This window comes from Octopus bimaculoides, chromosome 4, assembly GCF_046866305.1.
Source record: "Octopus bimaculoides isolate indiv1 chromosome 4, ASM4686630v1, whole genome shotgun sequence".
NCBI classification, from domain to species: domain Eukaryota; kingdom Metazoa; phylum Mollusca; class Cephalopoda; order Octopoda; family Octopodidae; genus Octopus; species Octopus bimaculoides.
This window is the reverse complement of record NC_142931.1, coordinates 94,066,054-94,087,752: the sequence shown is the minus strand read 5'-3', so window position 1 is coordinate 94,087,752 and position 21,699 is coordinate 94,066,054. Positions and strand designations below refer to the sequence as shown.

At 35.7% G+C, this 21,699-nt stretch overlaps 1 protein-coding gene across 5 annotated transcripts in view; it reads right to left on the bottom strand.

Annotated features, from left to right (window-relative positions):
* Positions 1-21,699, bottom strand: part of LOC106877781 (uncharacterized) — a 248,611-nt gene that overhangs the window by 42,463 nt on the left and 184,449 nt on the right. For all 5 annotated transcript variants that reach the window (XM_052967253.2, XM_052967252.2, XM_052967255.2 and 2 more), the window contains 5 exons: positions 21,145-21,245; positions 8,348-8,482; positions 7,716-7,806; positions 4,173-4,297; positions 1,144-1,272 (listed from right to left, as the gene is read on the bottom strand). In XM_052967253.2, the coding sequence (XP_052823213.1) occupies positions 1,144-1,272; positions 4,173-4,297; positions 7,716-7,806; positions 8,348-8,482; positions 21,145-21,245 (581 nt within the window). The remainder of the gene's footprint in view (positions 1-1,143; positions 1,273-4,172; positions 4,298-7,715; positions 7,807-8,347; positions 8,483-21,144; positions 21,246-21,699) is intronic.

Sequence of the window (21,699 nt, the reverse complement as noted above, 5' to 3'; positions counted from 1 at the left end):
TATTTCAAAATTGGTGAAAGTGTATTTGTTATGGCATATAAGAACAGAAAACAAAGTTGGAAACATGGTGTGATTACCAAATGCATAGCAAAAATGCTATACATGGTAAAAGGAAGAAAAGGGGTATACAAGAGATACATGAACTAACTAAAGATTCATTGAGAATGGAAGAACCTAAGAGAATGGAAAAATCAATGGAATGGTTATATAATGCTTTTCAAGTCCCAACACCACTACAAATAATTGAACCCAGATACACAAGCAAAAGAAAAAGAAAACGTATGGAGTTCCTGAAAGCGGATGCCGAACGAAAAAGATATTAAATATGTAACTGTATGAAAAAAACAAAAACTCAAAAAGAAGGAAGTGAGATGATGTAAAAATTATTACTAATAAAAGAAATAAAATTATACTCCCTAAAAAAGAAAAACTTAAAAGGGAGATGTTATAGAGAGAATAGTAACACCCCTCCCATGTGATGAGTTGTATGTGATAATCATTACAAATACTGTGATATAGGAAGTTGAGGAGTGTCAGTTCAGTAGTCCAAGATAGATAGTTGTGTTTTTACTTGTCTAACTAACTATACTGCTATACTGGAGTGGGTGTTATAATAGTTCAATAGAGGATACAACACATTGTAATATTTTCTCATAGCAAGACATGTTTTTTATAGAAGGTTAGAAATGAACAACTTCACTTGTGTGATGATGCCCATTTACAACCATCATGTGATGTTAGGACAAGGGTACATATGAATGCATGCACACACACAACAGGTGTCTTTCAGTTTCCATCCACCACACTCACTCCAAGACCACATAACTGGCAAGCAAGCTTCTTAACCATACACCTATGCCATGTAAAAAATACTCAGTCAACTCTATGAGGTGGTTGGTATTAGAAAGGGCATTTAGCTGTAAAGATCATGCCAAAACAGATACTGAAGCCTGGTGTAGTCTTCTATCTGGCTGGCTCCTGTCAAACTGTCTAACTCATGCCAGCATGGAAGATGGACGTTAAATGATGATGATATATATATATATTCAATTAAATATGCCCACCTTTTAAAAAAAATTGGTCTTGTAAACTAGTCAGAAATCAATGTTAAACATGAAAAATAAATGTTGGTACACAACTTACCTGTTACAGATTTAACATAAAGAAGTATGAGGAATTTACATTGAGTTTTCTTTAGGTATTGAATGTGTATACTTTTTGCTTGCATGGAGACTTGATGATTAGAATAACCAGTTTCAGATGGAAAAGATACTACAAAAGATTATAATAATATACTTCCATTTTTAGAATACTAAAATAACTTTTTCTTTCATTACTCACAAAGGAAAATTATACTTGAAAATTAAGAGTGAAATATTAAAATAAAATTGAAAATCTTGGTCATGTTTTCTTTTCTATACCATAAAGTTTGTAGGAGATTGTTTCACTAGAGTTTGTTTCAGTTAACATGTTGTTAAATGGATATCAAACAGTTTATAAGGCCATGAGACTGAAGAGAAGTCGTCTTATCCTGCATCAGATAGCTGAAGGCATGCTGCCCAACTTAGTATGAAAAGAAATGAAATTGGACATCAAACAGACAGTAAACCACTAGAATGACCAACTTTGGAGTGTATCTTGCTCTGTTGAGTGTAGACTCGTAAATCACAGGATAAAATGTATGTCTGTTAGAGTGTGAACAAAAAGTACAGAAAGAAGATTTTCTATAGAGTATTGGAAGGGAAAGATAAAAAGATATACATTAAAATAATTAGAAAAAACAAGCAACCGATCTGGTCCATTCCATTTGTTGTCCCTTACCAGAAAATCCTCCTTATTACACCTTCTGACAAAAATGAATCCTCTGTCCAGTTCCTGATTCCCCTGATAGATAGATATACATTTTTATTTTTATTTCTATACGGTTGAAATAATTTATTTTTTTCTTATGCTGTCCCTTAAAATCATATCCTCTTAGTCATATTGCTTTGGTTATTGTACTCACTCATATACTCATTTATTTATTTATTTACTTGTCTAAATTTAATTTAATTTAATTCAGTTTAATCTAGTTTGAATGTTATTTTGCTCTCCTACTTGCCCATAGTGGCCACGGTTTTTTTATCCATTTATTTTTTTATTTATTTATTTACTTATTTATTTATCTGATTTGTTTTTGTGTTATCTGTTAACTATCAACGAACTAGAACCACATCAAAGTTGTCAAAAAAATAGCTGACCAATTAGGTTGCAGGACTGACTACAACCACTGCACACAAGGATTCAGAGACTTGTTGACTGAAAAAATAATGAACACGAACACAGTACTTTGTTCATCACCTGGTGCCATACTCTCTTTAGTACCAACTAGCATCCTACATATAAACTTCCACCTCTGAAACATGGACCATACTTTCAAACCCACCACTGTAAACACAAGCATAATGTGTATTTATAAGTAAACAAAATAAGAACCACTGCCTGAATTTACCCTTCCTAAAAAACTCATCCTTAGAACGAATATACCTACCTATCCACCACTGGACAAAATAACATGAATCATGGAAGGCAATACTTTCGCTTTCTTATAACTAATCCATTTTACTAAATTTTACTCCTCTCACACCCTAAGTCTTGCTCCTATTCTTCTTATGTCCTCTTCAATAAGAAAAATATACTGTACCTATTAGTAACTGACTCTTGTATGTGTCGACTCTCCTAACGATTTAGACCCTCTGATGAAGCCTAGAGGCACACTCAACATCCAAACACTATCTACCCATCCCTACAGAACACTGAAGAGATGGAGCTTGCATGGAGAATATTATGGCCTCTTGGCAGAAACGGTGTGAAAGCTTCACATGCAACACACAGTTGTTCTTGTGAAATCAAAGCCCATTCCAGGAGCAGTTTTGCTTTCAAAGTGTTGAGCAAAGCAGGAGAAGTGCTCAAGACCCTCATCTCCAAAATGAGCCAAACAGAAAAATCCAACAAGTTGAGATTGGGACTTCTTAAGAGCCATACATCCTTGCCTATGAGCGATGGAATGTTTTTCTGAATCCAGTGTTGTGTCTGTTTGGAGCTGTAGGATGGTGCTAAGTCTTGTTGGTGGCTTCAAGGTGCACCGTGAAAGTGTTCATTCACCCATGGAAGCAGTTCAGCTTCCAAGATGTCACTTATGTATTGCTGGGTTTTAATGTTAACATCTGAGGGCACAAAAACAAGAGGAGACCTTCCAATGGTTGTCACAGTTGCCCAAACCATAACAGACTGAATTTGGACGTTGATTTACGAGTCTACACTCAACAGAGCAAGATACACTCCAAAGTTGGTCATTCTAGTGATTTATTGTCTGTTTGATGTCCAATTTCTTTTCATCAGTGAATACTAAGTTGGGCAGCATGCCTTCAGCTATCTGATGCAGGATAAGACGACTTCTCTTCAGTCTCATGGCCTTATAAACTTGTGTGAGCACGTGATGGTAGATCATCTTGTAGGGGTGGGTTCTGAGATTGTCCTTCAGTACTCAATACATTGATGTTCAGCTTATTTTTGCTGTGGCAGCCAGTTTTCTGAGAGAATGATGAGGATTTCACCATATCTTTTCTCTGGTACTTTTGATAAGCTGAGGGGTCTTCACACTTCCTTTTCGACTATGTCCAGGTTGATCAGTGGTGGAACCAGTCTCTTGAAATTTCTTGACAATTTTCCAGACTATTGTTCAGTTAATTTTAAGCTATATTATTTTCACCTCCTTTGTGGAGGGTTGTGATTGTATTTTGGTCTATAGCCATTAGCTAATTTATAAATCTGAATTTATATAGTCTGAAACAAAAAGCAGGCACACTAAAGTTTTATAATGATGTATAATTTTCATATTTTATCACATTTATTAACAGTTAGTAAAGTCCAAAGCTTTGGCTGCCTTAATTTCAGGACACCCTGTATATATCTATGTGTGTGTGCCTTTGCATCTCTGCTTGTCTCTCCCACTACTTGACAACTAGTCTCCATAACTTATTGGTTTGGCAAAAGAGACCAATAGAATAAGTACTAGGCTTTATGTCCTGGGGTAGATTTGTGCAACTAAAATTTTTCAAGGCAGTGCTTCAGCATGGCCATAGTCAAATAACTGAAACAAATAAAAGATAAAAGATACAGTAAGAACTTACAATTATTTATCGACATGTCAAGATAACTTGGCAGACATGAGTTGTTAATATCAAGTTGCTGTAAATTTAATTCAATGTAGGAAGATTCATCTGTGTGAAGTGTGAAGTGGCAATAATCTGGTAAGCTGAAATATTAATGACATTCAGTTATGTAATATTTTTACACTCAATTAAACAAGGTGTATTACAGAAGTTGAGACTTTTTCAGGAGAGAGATTTATTTCAAAGTGCAAAACTTTAATCTTCTTCAAAGTAAGATCCCTTGACTTCAATGCACCTGTAGCACTCTAACTACTTCATGAAGGTGCCATGGAAGACCTCTAAAATGTCATAACCCCCTTCATCGTCTTCAAAATGACTGCCTGAGGTTCTCCTTTAGCTTGGGGAGTAATCAAAAGTCACAGGAAGCAAAGTCTGGACTGTAGAGTTTTGATGCCTATCTTTAACAAGTACTTGATCACCAGAATAGTAATAATAGATCCAGCTTTTGTTATCAAAGATGCAAGTATTCTAAAATTGGAGGTAATAAGGTCAATCATCTCTTTGTTGTCACCAATGCGCCTTTCCCTCTGTTTGTCACTGAACATCCTGGGAACAAACTTTGCACAAATTTTGTTCATGTTTAGATCTTCATGAATAATTCTTCATGTACAATTGCCACATCAACATCAAACTATGCTTTTTATACATGGTGATCATCATCCAGAGAGTTGTGAATTTTCTTATCCAACTCTGATATTCTGGCATCCCTCTCCTTCCCACATCTTTCATCTTCTCTGACCTCCTCTATACCATCCTTGAACTACTTATACAAGTGAAACACAGATGCTCAGCTCATATAAGTTAATCCATAAGCAGTCTGGAGCATTTCATAAGTTTCAGTAGCATTTTTGCCCAGTTTATCACAAAACTTTATTGCATAACAAGGTTCTAAATTGTATTCTCAGCCTGACTGCATTCTGCAAGCTAGTTAGCTGTGATAAGCAATGTTTAGTAGGGTGTGTTCAAAGTGTTCTTACAGCCATCTCCTTCAATCTTGTATAAAAAAAGTTGGCAGTTCAGTTTATTTGATGAATAGTAATGATACACTAAAATTACAATAATGTAGGACAGTTATGACTGCCTCTCCTAAAAGATTCTCAAACCTTCTGGAATGCACCATATACAATGATGAAGTTCACATTGATTTTTATTCTTAGAATTGACTAACAATTGACAAACTATCAGTAATATATTTAGGCTGATTTAGTTGACAATAGTCCACCTCTTACAGAGTTTAGTCATGTTGTTAACTAAAGGAAATCAATATTCCTCAGTTAAAGAAAATTTTAAATAAATCTAATTGCTTAGCATTTTTCTTATACAGCTTTACATTTTCTAGACAGCTTGATATTTTCAAAACATTCAGCTATCAGTGGATGATTAACTCTATTGATGTCTCCAAAATATACTCAATGATTTCAGTTTAGCAACTCAAGTCAATGAAAATTTTTCACAATGGTAAGCTGCACTTTTACTCAGTAATTATTCATACAAAAATGGACTAGACTAGAAACAGTTATGTCTCAGCCTTGTACAATGTGTAACATAGGTAAATAGAAATGAACTATTAACCCTCCAACCAATAGTCTAATACAGGGGATAATTTAGAAAGCCATGAATATGAGATATTCTGTATAGGAGGGAGCTATGACTATAATATATTCTGTGCAAAGGATATAGAAGCTAGAAAGTCACCTTCAATATCATTTTGTTTTATTAAATAAATGATAAAGAACAGTCTTATAAGATATTTGGATTCAAGAGATGAATCTATGGTTTAATTTATGGTTTATTAAGGACATATATTCTAGGACACCCAACATTATAATTTATTAAGAACACATATTAAGGACACCCAGCATACTAGAAGTAGCAGCCAAAACTTCCTTAAATGACGTCTTACATTCTTAAAAAAAGGAACACATACAAAGGATGATGTAGTCCTTCATACATTCTGTCTGAAAGAGAAGACAGGATGGACACTGGTGGAATGCATTGATCTAATCAATCAAAGTCAATCTATGGCTGAACATCAACATAGACCACTGGCTCCTGTTTCCAAGTTAGACAATATAATTGAGGAATGTGCTACACAAAGCATAGAAAGATAGTTACAAATCAATTGAAATCTTACAAACTCATGCAAGAGCTTTGTGCAATTATTCAACCTGATAGTGACAGTCGCTAAATTGCCCTCAAATCAAACATTATCACCTTACAAAAAAGGAAGGACACACTGAATAGTATAGTCATAAAAAAGATAGTATGATCATGATGGAAAAAATTTCATTAAGGTTCTGCTCAATCAGAATAAAACTGGAGTGAAACTATAACAGCAATAACATTAGATGGAAATTATGCAGAAACCTCTGTGTGTATGTGTGTGTGTGTGTGTGTGTGTGAGAGAGAGAGAGAGAGAGAGAAAGAGAGAGAACTGATGAAAAACTCGATACTGCCCCAGCAGTATCAAGTTTGGTGCTTAAAGTATCCTGAATTGAAATCCAATTGCTATGACTTTCATATATTTCCTTCCAAATCAATATAAAATATGTTTAATCACCTATGAAAATGTGCTGTGATCTTTATTGCATATTTTGGCAGAGATGAAAATTTTTATCTTATATCTTGAAACTTAGCTTTTTAATGATCCATGCATTAAATATATTAACACTAAATTCAAGTAGAAAAAAATGTGGTAAAAAAATATATCATTAATCGATGACTCATCTTTTCAGTTTCCCATGAGGTATGAAAGATAACTTCAGATAAGTTTGAATATTATTCTGATTTCTTTTGATGACCTTCACCGTCCTGTACTTGCTGAATAAGTTGCAAAATTATAAAAGGTTGTGCATTTAATTTTGTAGAAAAATAGTATTGTTTAAAGGTTAAAACCCTTTAAACAATTCTAAATAAATAATCTCTAAACAAGTAAGTAAATGTGCTAAAGTCCATCGTTTCCAGATGATTAACTGCAATCAGTCAAATTTGCATATTATAATAATCAGTTATACTCATTATCTCACAAAATTGGCTAAGGACCGAGGAAATTAAATTGCAATAGAATTATTTACCTCAATCAAGTTTTGATATCAAGACCAGCACAAGATGCCTGTATCTCTGTTTGATTTTCCAGAATGATGTTATCTAGTTCTGTTGTGATTGTTCTTTCTGTTAATCTCTGACAGAACAGACTCATGATGGAACAGACCCATGATCATGGGTATTCCAGTCATGATTATCCAGCCTTTTAAAGGAATCTAGAACTAAGTTATCTATTGTATTCTTTACTCTGGTAATAGTGCGTGATTTCAGGCAGTTTGAGTGACTTCTTTGCTTGATTCATGCTGTGCTTTATATCATTTGCAAGTAGAGTAAAGCAAAGTACTTTCTTTGCGTTAAGAAACTATTCTGTCTATTGTAGCATGAAGAAATGGATGCAAATCATTGAGAAAATTAGAATGAAAGGAAAAGTGACTAAAGTACAAATTGTTTACTTACTTGTAATCAGTTCCACTAGCTGTTGATATCATAAACTGATCCTTAATTCCAGGATATTTGTATACTTTATTTTCTGGACAGGTTTCCTTTGCTAGAAATAAATTGAGAATATCAATCCTGTAACAACAAAATACTTATATCTTAATAGTCTTTGTTTAATGAAAGTCATTTAAAAATTATACTGTAGCTAATGAAACTATGTTGATGATATACACATATACATGTATTTCCTCTCTATCTGTATATATTATCTTTTCTTTTACTTGTTTCAATCATTAGATAGTGAGCATGCTGGGGCACTGCCTTGAAGAATTTTAGTTGAATGAACTAACTCCAGTACTTGTTTTTTTTTTTAAGCCTGGTATTTATGCTCAAGATTATCAGTTGCACCTGCTAATCTTTCTCATCATCCTTACCCCCATCACCTCCCCCTCCTCCCAACTCTATTTTGCCCCACCTCCCTTGTACATGTTTTAATATCATCAACCTGCAGAAGTTTAAGATGACTATCAACAACAATCTCACCAACTTTTGAAGACATGAAATCATCATGGGTGGCTTATTTCTTGCTGTATATAAGAAAAATTACTAAATATTTTTAGAGTAGAACGGTCAGAAAGAAAACAAGTTACCTTTAGGAATAGCTTTGTAAGTGAGAATGAAACCAGAACTGAATATATTTGGTTTGTTGTAGAATAAACCTAGCATGGAGGTCTTTGTTGTATACTGATGGATTTTTTGATTCAAATGCTCAATTAGAGTGTTTCCTGAAAATGTTAAGATATAAAAAATAAAATGTATTTCACAGAATGTTTTACCATACTAACATATACATTCACTATTAGAATGTTAATAATATTAATACGCTTAGTTTTGTATGCTTTTATCAGTACCTGTGGTGTGTCACACTTCAAAGAAGCGAGCGAGAGGAGGACAGAGAGGAAGTAACAGAGAAAGAGAGAGTGAGAGAGAAAGAGAGAGTGGGAGAGAAAGAGAGAGAGAGTGAGAGAAAAAGAGAGAGAGAGAGAGAGTGAGAGAGAGAAAGGGAGAGAGAGAGTGAGAGAGAAAAAGGGAGAGTGAGAGAGAAAAAGAGAGAGTGAGAGAGAAAGAGAGAGAGTGATAGAGAAAGAGAGAGAGAGTGATAGAGAAAGAGAGTGGCGACGGGTTCGTTTTGCGTTTTTAAATGTTTCAGAGAGGAAGTAAGAGAGAAAGAGACAGAGTGAGAGAGTGAGAGAGGAAGAGAGTGAGAGACAAATGAGAGTGAAAGAGACAGTGATTGGTGATGGTGTTCATTTTGTGTTTTTAAATGTTTATCCCATTGCAAGAAAAGTAGATACATAGATCGGAAGTAAAGTTGATACATAGATACATACACTAGGCGTAGGAGTGGCTATGTGGTAAGTAGCTTGCTTACGAACCACATGGTTCTGGGTTCAGTCCCACTGCATGGCACCTTGCGTAAGTGTCTTCTACTATAGCCTCGGGCCAACCAAAGCCTTGTGAGTGGATTTGGTAGATGGAAACTGAAAGAAGCCCATCATATATATACATATATATATATATATATATATATATATACACATATGTATATGTTTGTGTGTCTGTGTTTGTCCCCCCAACATCGCTTGACAACCGATGCTGGTGTGCTTATGTCCCTGTAACTTAGCAGTTCAGCAAAAGACACTGATAGAATAAGTACTAGGCTTACAAAGAATAAGTCCTGGGGTCGATTTGCTCGACTAAAGGCGGTGCTCAAGCATGGCCACAGTTAAATGACTGAAACAGGTAAAAGATTAAAAGAGTACACACATTGTTAAATTAAAAGCAGGAGAGAGGAGGAACACAGAGGAAGTGAGAGAGACAATAAATACATAGATCCATAAACACAGCAAATATTGGATGTCACTTTCACTTTTCATTACCACATGAGGATAAAATTAACTCGCAAGTAGCTGAGTACTCCACAGACATGCATACCATAAGGTAGTTATCAAAGAGATCCAGCCTCACACAGAATGTGACAAGGCTGGCCCCTTTGACTTACAACTACAACTCATTTTTGCCAGCTGAGTGGACTGCAGCAAGGTGTACCTTGCTCAAAAAACACAGCCCGCCACAGGGAATCATACTCGTGACTCTTTATGATCGTGGGCCGAATACCCCTAACCACTGAGCCACGCACAGGTTCTAGTCTTTCTCATTCACAAAATGAGCCCCCTTTAATTTTGTTCCGATTACTTTTAATTTTAGTATATCAATGCAACTGTGAATTTTGAATCTCGTAAATTAAAGAATCTGATGCTATTTGGAATTAAAGTTGGGAAATTTGGGTAATTTTAACTAATCAACCGACAGCAAGGCATTAACAACTTGTTACTATGACAACCGCACATTGTGTTGTGTTTCACCCGCCTGTGTTGATTCTTCACACTACAAGATTTACTTCACCCGCGTGTTTCGTTTTAATAAAAGTTTATAGTTATCAATTAGAATTTTATTATAGATATTTTTCATCATTTGATTAATATTTTACATATTTTTCATATATAGCAAAAGTTGTTTACGATGTTAATAAAGTTTCTTGGCATTATGAAGGTGAATGGGGATCTTTACCCTTTGAACAGCACATCGAGAAATTAATTTTTTGTAACTAAACACTTTCAAACTTTGGACACTGGTAGTATGTGTCATATAAAATATCTTTTACTCTTAGTACTGTTGATAAAAGTTTGTATTTTCAAAGTTATTTTATGTTAAAGTTGTTGTATTTTGGTAATTTCAACCAATCAGTGACGTGTATTCAGCTGAATATAATTACTGCTGTTGTTTGTCAACAACAACTTCTGGCGGTGTATATTTTGTTTGTCACTGTTATTTATGACATATTTCATCTCAGTTACGTTTGTATAAATAAACGAGTATACCTGAAGCATGTTTACTTCATGGCACCACCACAATCGTTCGTGCATTTCTACTGCTTTTAGCTTTTTTCCTGTTTTTCAGCTACTATTTTCGGAAAGACATTTTTGTCCCCTCCCCCTCCAATTTCTTCATTTTTCACATTTTTCCATAACGCTAACCCTAAAATTCCAATCCTAACCCTAACTGTAACCCTAAAACCTTAACCCTAACCCTAAAACCCCAACCCTAACCCTAACCCTAACCTTAATTCTAAAACCCTATCCCTAACACTAAAGCCATAACCCTGACCCTAAAACCCTAACCCCTACCCTAAAACCTTATCCCTAACCCTAAAACCCTAACGCTGACTCTAAAACCCTAACCCTAACCCTAACCCTGAGTCCCCAAAGCTAAAACCAGTACAAACGCATGAACGATGTCATAAATAACAGTGACAAACAAAATATACACCGCGAATAGTTGTTGTTGACAAACAACGGCAGTAATTTTATTCAGCTGAATACACGTCATTGATTGGTTGAAATTACCGAAATACAACTTTAACATGAAATAACTTTGAAAATATAAACTTTTCTCAACAGCACTAAGAGTAAAAGATGTTTTATATGACACATACTACCAGTGTCCGGAGTTTGAAAGTCTTAACTTGTTTCGGTCATTTGACTGCGCCATGCTGGAGCACCGCCTTTAGTCGAGAAAATCGATCCCAGGACTTATTCTTTGTAAGCCTAGTACTTATTCTATTGGTCTCTTTTTGCTGAACCACTACGTTATGGGGACATAAACACACCAGCATCGGTTGTCAAGCGATGGTGGGGGGACAAACACAGACACACAAACACACACACACACATATATATATATATATATACACACATATATACGACGGGCTTCTTTCAGTTTCCGTCTACCAAATCCACTCACAAGGCTTTGGTCGGCCTGAGGCAATAGTAGAAGACACTTGCCCAAGGTGCCATGCAGTGGGACTGAACCCGGAACCATGTGGTTGGTAAGCAAGCTACTTACCACACAGCCACTCAAAGTGTTTAGTTACAAAAAATTAATTTCTCGATGTGCTGTTCAAAGGGAAAAGATCTGATGAATGGAATACATGAACTTAATACAGATAGCTTGGCATTATTTATGAATTCTGTATGCAAAAACATAAGATACAGGTATTCATTTTCTTGGGATAAATTCTTTGCTGACCAGTGTTATTCTTATCTTAATTTACAAATCCAAACACGAAAACGTTACTCAACTTTGAAGTTTTGGAGACAGATGTCCCCTTTTCACACACAAACACGACAGGTATACATAATACTGAAATATGCATAAAGGAAACACATGCAGACAAATATATTAATATAATTTTAACACCTAAGGGTGCAAAAACAAGAGGAGACCCTCCAATGGCTGTCACAGCCACCCAAACCATAACTGACTGTGGATTTTGATGTTGATTTATGAGTCTACCCTCAACAGAGCCTGATGCACTCTGAAGTTAGTCATTCTGGTGGTTTACATCTCATCAGTAAACACCAGGTTGGGCAGCATGCCTTCAGCAATCTGATACAGGATAAGACGACTTCTCTCCAGTCTCATAGCCTTACAAACTTGCATGAGCACATGACAGAGGATCATCTTGTAGGGATGGGTCCTGAGATCATCCTTCAGTACTCAATACATTGATGTTCAGCTTATTTTTGCTATAGTAACCAGTTTTCTGATGGGACAATGAAGATTCCACTGCATCTTTTCTCTGGTACTTTTGATAAGCTGAGGGGCCCGCACACTTCTTTTTGGGCCACATCCAGGTCAATCAATTTTCCAGACTATTGTTCAGTTAATCTAAAGCTTTTGCACTATAGTTGTATTATTTTCGCCTCCTTTGTGGAGGATTATGATTGTATTTTAGTCTATAGCCACTATCTCATTTATAAATCTGAATTTAGTCTGAAACAAAAAAGCAGATACACTAAGCTTTTATAATGATGCTTAATTTTTATATCATTTATTGATAGTTATTAAAGCCCGAAACTTTGGTTGCCTTAATTTTGGGACACACACACACACACACACACATATACTAGAAGAATTATATATATTAGCTGGGCCCGTGAAAAATTCACAGAAAACATTAAAAGTGTAAGCATCTGTAAACAGTGTACTGGTGCCATGAGAAATGTTTGTATATTGTGACTGTCTGTCTTTACATTCTGAGTTCAAATTCTGCCAAAGTCGACTTTGCCTTTCGTCCTTTGGAGCTCAATAAATTAAGTACCAGTTGTGTACTGGGATCGATCTAATCAACTGGTCCCCATAAAAGTTTCAGTATATTGTGACTGTTCCAGAATATAGAAAATAATGTAACACCAATGACTATATAATCCAAACAAAATATCTCTCACTCTTTCTTTCTCTTTCACTCTCCCTCTTTCTCTCTTACATCCTCTCTGTCCATCTCTCACTTCTTTGAAGTGTGACACACACCACAGGTACATACAAAAACAAAAAGTTAGCATATTAATATTATTGATAATGATGATTACTAACTGGAAAACAAAAGATGTAAGCATCTGTAAATTGTGTGCTGGTGCCATGAAAAATGTTTCTATATTGTGACAGTTACATGCTGCATGTGAAGCATTCACCCCTAGACGTAAGACTGTGATTCGAAACAGAGGTGGTCATATCGAATAAATGTGGCAGTGTCATAATTGTGTTTCTTTTACCGTTGGATTGCAATGCTCACATCTGAAATATAACAATATTTTGCTTTGACAAAATTGAAAACATTTGATTGCCTTAATGTTAGGACACACTGTATTGGCTGGCCTCAAATCTCACCTGCGAACCCATGGAAAACAAACCTCACCCAGCTATTCTGATTATATGTCTGTGCACACGTTTGAATGTGGTGTGTGCCAGAGGGTTTGCAAATCCAATGGGGGTCTTAAAAGACATGTTAGGATCCACAATGAGCAGAACTTACTTGCAGGTATTGGTAGTGCAAATCAGAGGTGCAATCTGTGTGGGTGTTTTTTCAAAACACTGTCTGGTTTAAAAAGCCACATCAGACGCCATGAAAGGGCTAAGGTGTAGGTGCAGGAGGTGGTCAAACTCTGTTTAAGGAGTAGACAACCACCATATATATATATATATATATATATATATATATATATATATATATATATATATATAATTATGTGGATTTCTTCTATCTTAATGAATAAAAATTCTTCTGATAGAATAAATGGGTTAATAAAAACCAATGTAGCAAAGAACACAAAATAACTGTGGTTTAGTTCCTGTTTTTAAGGCAGGAACTCCTTGAAATTTTGGGTATTTGAGTATATTTAAGAATTTAAGGAATGAAGAAAACGCATGTTATAATTGCATACTTTATTCCTACATATGTTTCAAAGGATTACAACCTGTGTGATCCATAGGGATCTTTGATATTAAAATTGTAACCTTCTCATCAGGGAAAGCATGGGAATCATCTTAAACGTAAGACATTATGACCGATTATGAAAACAGTAGATGGATAAGGTTATGACTTGATTCATTTGAAAAAAACCGTTAGAGAATTGGATGCTGCCGGATAGTGGGTTGGACAACACATACATGTAAATGTGTGAGAACGTACATGCATACATAAATACATATACACAAATACACACATACATGCATATTGATACACACACACACACATATATATATATATATATATATATACATATACATATATATGCGTACTTGTATATATATATACACACACACATATATATACACTCATGCGTTCACATTTATACATATGCACATACGTACCCACGCATATACAAATATATACACATGTGTGCATGTCCCCATATACACATATGTATCCATTTATATATACACATGTATAAATAGAAATAGACTCATACACATACACATAGCTATACATCTACGCCTATTACCTAATAAAATAAACAGATACGCATATACATACATGTATACATACGTAAACACACACATGCACATACATACATACATACAAATGCATACACACACATATATATATATATATATATAAAAGAAAAAGAACTCAAGTGATTTCATATATACATACATACACATACCCATATACATATATCCACATATCCATATATATGTGCATGTATACATATATATATATATGTGTACACACACACATACACATATACACATATACACATGCATATACATACATAAACACACATACACGCATACATACATATATACACACACATACATATAGAAATATGTACTTACATACAGAACCTAATAACGCATACAAATGGGTTTATACAAATACATACACAATTATATATGCTTACATATACGTAGATATGTACACATATACACACATATATATACACTTACAAACATATGTATACACCCACCCCTACACAAGTATACATGTATACATACATACACACAGATACACTCATCCACACACATATATACCCATATACACACATATATACATGTACGTTCTCACACATTTATATGTATGTGTTGTCCAACCCACTATCCGGCAGCGTCCAATTCTCTAACGGTTTTTTTCAAATGAATCAAGTCATAACCTTATCCATCTATTGTTTTCATAATCGGTCATAATGTCTTAAGATGATTCCCATGCTTTCCCTGATGAGAAGGTTACAATTTTAATATCAAAGATCCCTATGGATCACACAGGTTGTAATCCTTTGAAACATATGTAGGAATAAAGTATGCAATTATAACATGCGTTTTCTCCATTCCTTAAATTCTTATATATATATATATATCTGGCACTCTGTCAGTTACAACAAAGGTTCCAGTTGATCCAATCAATGGAACAGTCTGCTTGTGAAATTAATGTGCATGTGACTGAGCATTCCCCAGACACATGTACCCTTAATGTAGTTCTTAGCCAGATTCAGTGTGACACAGCGTGACAAGGTTGGCCCTTTGAAATACAGGTGCTACTCATTTTTGCAGCTGAGTGGACTGAAGCAATGTGAGATAAAGTGTCTTGCTCAAGGACACAATGCATCACTGGGAATTGAACTCATGACCTTACGATCATGAGCCAAATATCCTAACCACTAAGTCACATACCTTCCCCCCCCCCCCCAACACATATGGAGGTAGTTTTCTTTGATATTAATCATTTGGCTGAAACTAACCTGTGAATGAGCTAAGTTTATTTTCTGTTGCAAATGTGTGACTTCTTTTGTCAAAGTTAGTACATTTCCTTTCTTAATCACAGCTAATGGCAGAAGCCATGCATGGTGTAGATTTCATTTCTCCCACTTGTTTTAAAATTTTCATGCAATATATTACTATAGAGATTAACCAGATTTTGTACATAATCACTAAAATATCTTTGTAGATTTCAAATTTCTAGTAGCATTAATTGTAATTAAAAATGATCACTAAAATTATTTTATTAAGTCTGAATAATAATTTCAATAGAGTCATGTAGAGTTCACAGTAGCCTGCACCTTTCTAACTCATATTTACCCCCCTCCCTTGCTAGCATAGTTGATTGAAAAAAACATGAATTAACTCTTCTGGCAACTCACCTCTTCCTTCTCTATTATTAAATACAATATTTGGATGTATTCCCTTTGTCCACCACATTTTTATATACATGTATGGTATGCGAGTTGCATACATGTACATGTGTACATGTGTGTACTCATAAATCCAGGATGTATACATATGTGTGTATGGTTACAAATATACATATCAATCTTTGCTATATAATCCACTTCCACCTTCCTTCTTCTCTTTTCTGGCTTGCATGAAATCTATCCAATCTTTCCTTGTTTCTCCTTGCTGGCTCTTGCCTTAGATGGTTTGTGGTACTGAGGAAATTGTTATTTATTGAATAAATTAGCCATGTACAAAAGCCCTTTACTCGCTGGTGAGTGTCTTCACAAATCTTCTTTTCAGGTGCTGACAATAGTCCCCCAACTGTCTTTCCACTCTCCTTTCTGAGTATATAACTTTAGGGCTACCACAAATCCTGTTAGCAAATTGCCACAAATCCTGTTAGCAGAAGTGAAGGTGTCTAGATGTGTGATGTGTGCAAGAGGTAAGATGGAGGGGAGCCTCACATGGGCAAAGAACTTACCCTCACATGGGTAAATTCTTTTGGGTGGGTGGTAGTGATGGATGGGTGTGTATGCAAACTTTTGGTAGAAAGATGGGTAGATATAGTAATTGAGGCCAGTGTGTGTGACAGGATAGTGAAGCTGAGACAAGTCTACAATATATATTTTTTTCTGCCTATACTCCACAAACTGGGCTGGTAGATAATTAGAAGGACCAATTTTTTAAAAGTCTTTTTGCAAACTAGTTGATGACAAGTGACAGAGAGTTTATTATTGTAGCCAGTGACTTCAACGGATATGTCGGGCAGAAATCCAATGGATTTCAGGGTGTGCAAGGAAGTTATGGCTTTGCTTCTGGAAATGTAAAGGGAGCAAGGCCACTGGAGTTCAGTGATACAAATGATCTGATAATCTGCAACACTAACTTCAGGAAACAGCCAGCCACCTAATTACCTACCAATCTAGTGGGCACACAAGACAGAAAATAGGGTAGACAAATGCTTGAAAATGCAAACAAGAAACGTACAATCTGAGTTAGGTTAGTGGTTCAAAGGGCTCAAAGAAACAAATCACTCTTACAAAAAGAAAAATAGATATAGCATCTCAAAGATCATCTTTCAACAAGTTGAGCAGCATCACGTCATCTTCAAATTCCAGTTGATTGATCCTATACCTGCTGGTTTTGATACCACTTCCAACTCAGCTGTGCATGTCAGTCCTGTCCATAAAAATTATGAACAGGACAGGTGACAATATGCACCCTTGATGGAGATCAACACCCAGATTGAATGGTTTCACACCAATTTATCCAAACACAAATACTAGGGCATTCATATCAAGACTTTGAGGCATCAAGAAGCTGTCCAATGATCCCATACTACTGCCGAATCTTCCGTGGAATGTGGTCATATGCCTTTTCAATATCTACATAGCAAGTATTCACCTCTTGATGATACTCCCACAGTTTCTTGAAAACCTGCTCCTGTGTAAATATTTGGTCAGCTGTGCTGCATCCAAGGTGAAAACCACATTGCTTGCCAGCTAGCTTGGAATTGACAGTATTCCTCCATCTCTTCACCAAACACCCAGCATAGACTTTACTAGGGAGGTTTAACAAGGAGATTCCTCTATAATTCACTCTTTCTTGTCTCATTTTGAAAATTGGGATAATTATTATCATTTCTAATTACCACTTCTTAGGTGCCTGTTCCGTGATCCAGGCCACTTGGTGCAAATGAGTCAGCTAGAGAATACCTTCTCTATTTAAGGCCTTTAACATCTAAGGGTGTTGCCACATTTGAGCTTGTTAATTGCTCCTATGACCTCTGTCTTAGGTGCACCTGATGTATGTTAGATGTTGTGACTGGGTTTAGATCAGCAAAAGCATTCTCTCCACCTCACAAGGATGAATCTTTCTTCAGAGGGAAGGACACTGAATGAGTTTCTGGGAGCAAGGTGAAAAGAGGGACTTATTATGAAGTTTGTGAATGGCCTGCCAGAATACTTTATTTGCTGATGTAAACTGGAGTCCAGCTTAACCCTAAAGTCTTCCATATCTTAACCTTGAATGCCTTTATTGTCTCTGCTGCAATTTTTCATGTCTGCTTGTGCAAGTGCAACAATGAGGACTTATCTCTAAGTCAATCTTTGTAAGCTTCCTTCTTTGCTTAGATGGTATCTTTAACTTCTTGATTGAACCAAGGGGTCCTCCTATCATCTAGTATCACATCGAGCTGAATTTGCCTGCAGCATTTGACAGCTGAAGCAGAAACTGCCTAGATGAACAGTCGCTACTCCATTTCAACATTCTTAGTTTGTTCAGGGAGTTCTTTGAATTTTGATGCAACAGTATTTGCATACCTGGTCCTGGCCACCTTATCAGTCAGCGCTTCCCATTTTATCCTGCTTTATCCTGTAGGTTGAGCTGGCCCTGCTAGTTTTGCAGGTTTTCTTGGCTTTGGGTAGTCTCAGGTTGCAGACAACTAGATGGTGATCAGTTGACATTTCAGCCTCTTTCTTAACATGAACATCCAGCACAGAATCAAACTGATCAGAGACAATAATAAAATCAATTACTGATCTCTGCCCCTGATCTCGACTAAACCATGTACATTTACGGATGCCTTTGTGCTTGAAGGAGGTGTTCATAATAGAGACCCAATAACTAGAAAAGAAACCTAATAAAGCCTCTCTTTTTGTATTAAGATCAGGATTGCCATTCTTTCCAGTTACTCCTTTTCATGTCAGGCAGTCAGTACCAATATGTGAATTGAAGTCTCTTATTAGGATATATGACTCAATCTTAAATACATCTAATGTTGTAGTGATTTCATCACCAAAGGCTCTGTATTCAGACTCCCTGTTAGACACATATGTTTGCATCACTCACAGAGGCCTGTCTTTCAGACTAAGCTTGAAGAAGCAAATCATTGTTCCCAATGAGATCCAGTCCATGATACATTCTGACAGCCAGGGACTTGTGAGTATCCCCACTTCTGCATGTGCAGTCATTCCTAGCACCACACTTGAATAGTGGAGTTTCCATCCTTCCTCTAAATCTACAGTGCTAGAGCCATGGAACTTTGTTGAGGAAACCCTGACTATATCTAGCTTGTAGCAGCTGGCCTCTTCTGCAAGTTCCTGCTCCTTAATTGTAAGGGTTGTGACATTCTAGTTACCAACTGTTTGGATTTGCTCTCTTCTGGACCCTTTTTAGGATTTCAAGAAATGTAAACTTTGTGAAAGGTTATTAAATGTGGAAAATGCATTGAAGAAAGAGGGTCATCCCGAAATTGATCCAAGAGAGAGATCAACTATCCTAGTTGACAGCAGTATTATAGATAAGGATATAATGATAGGAAAACCCCTGGTTCATCAGGCATTATTGTTGAGATGCTTAAAATATTTGGCAGAGTAGGATACAGTCTAGTCACCCGAATAGTTAATCAGGTATACAGGAAGGTGTCACACCTAATGACTGAGACAGCAGCATTATACCAGCCATTATAAGGTTAAAGGAGATGTCTTAGGTAGAAGTAAGTATAGAGGTATGAAACTGCTGGACTAGGCCATGAAAGTAATGGAGAGAGTTAATTAGGAACAGAATTAGACTTGGTTTTGCTCTGGGAATTACTACTGATGATATCATCATAGTCAGACAACTGCAGGAAAAATATTTAGTTATGAGTAAACCATTGTATTCAGCATTCCTGGAGAAAGACTTTGATAACGTATCTTCCTCTGTGACCTGGGGGTCTCTGAGGAAACTAGGGGTAGATCAATAACGTACGAAAGCTACAAGCCATGTACAGGGGTGCAGTCAGTAAGGTTAGAGTCAGCAATGAGTTTAGAGTTCACCATTGTTTGGTCCTCAGTTGCCTCCTATTCATTATTGATCTCCAGGTCATAACAGAGGAATTTAAGACAGGCTGTCCCTGGGAACTACTATATGCCAATGATTTCACTCACATGGTGGATCTGTAATACAATTAGAAAAGAAATTCCAGCTGTGGAAGCAAAACTTTGAATCAAAGTACTTTAAAGTTAACTTAGCAAAGACCAAAGTTTTAGTAATCAGTAAAACAGACAGGACTCTACTATATTCAGGTAAATGATTCTGCTTAATATGTAGGACAGATATAGGCAGGAATTCCACATAGTGTATGGGTATGTTGGGCTATCAAGAAGACAACCAGTGTGAAAAAGAAAGTTCTGGAAGCTTAAGAATCCTTTAAATGGTCAGAGATTTAGAGATGTGTTACTTGGAGCATTTGACAAAAAAGAGGAGGATGTAGTGATATAAAAGTGTGGAGCACAACCAGAGGTTCCTACAGGACAACTTTCTGAGGGCCACCCTTCACCTGTTTCCAAGCAAGGTAATATTTCTCCATGGTTAGACATGTTTTCACATCAAACAATATTACATTACACAAGGATAATAGAGATTTTAAATAATGTAAATATCAGACACAAATGTTGAATAAAACTAACCCATAATATCAACATCAGATAGCTTATACCTCAATGTTATCTTCAAATGCAAATGTCAATTTGAGTATGTCAGATATATGTACATGAAATGAACTTACCTGAGACAGTAAAAGTACATGGGGAAAATACATTATCATGCTGTGGCAACATTACAAATAGTTATTAGATAATATAAACCAAAACACAAGTATCAAGCCATGTCAGCATTAGACACAGGTATAAAAAAAAAGGAAATATATCAAATTCAGCAGCATCAGACACTTGTCAAATAATACTAACATCATACAAAGGTCACAAAAATGTCGTCTTGAGACAGAAGTCAAACAATGACAAAGTTTTATAATAAAAGACAAATTATACAGATATTGGATAAAAGAAATACACACCATCATAGATATCAAGGTAACTCAACTCTTCAAACTTAACCAAATTTATTTGAAAAACGTGACTACTGTTAGTTGTTAGGGCCCATTGGCATTTTAGTGGACTGCAATAAGAAGAGAAATTGTAAGCAAACTAACTTTAGCCTGTCAAAGAAAATCATTTGAAAGCAAAAATAGAATTAATGTTTCTAACCAATCAATAAGTATTTACTTATGTGTAAGTGTGATAAAAAAAAAAGAAAAGAAAAATCTAACTTACTTGTGTGTTCAGCAATCAGGAGCGTGCTGTTTTAACCCTTTAGCATCTAGATTATTATGTCGAGTGTAATGCCTATATATCCACATTGTTTTGAATTAATCATGCATTCTCTTGTAACTGTGAGATTTCAATGGTGTGTTTGTATATTTTTAAAATGACATTGTAAGGTAGGTGTGAGAGATTGGTCCATTTTAATATAAAACAAGTAGAATATTTGGGCCAGATATGGCTGGATTAAATGATAAAGGGTTAAACTTTAGTTGTGGTAGGAGTAGAAACCAGCAAGTCAACAAAACAAT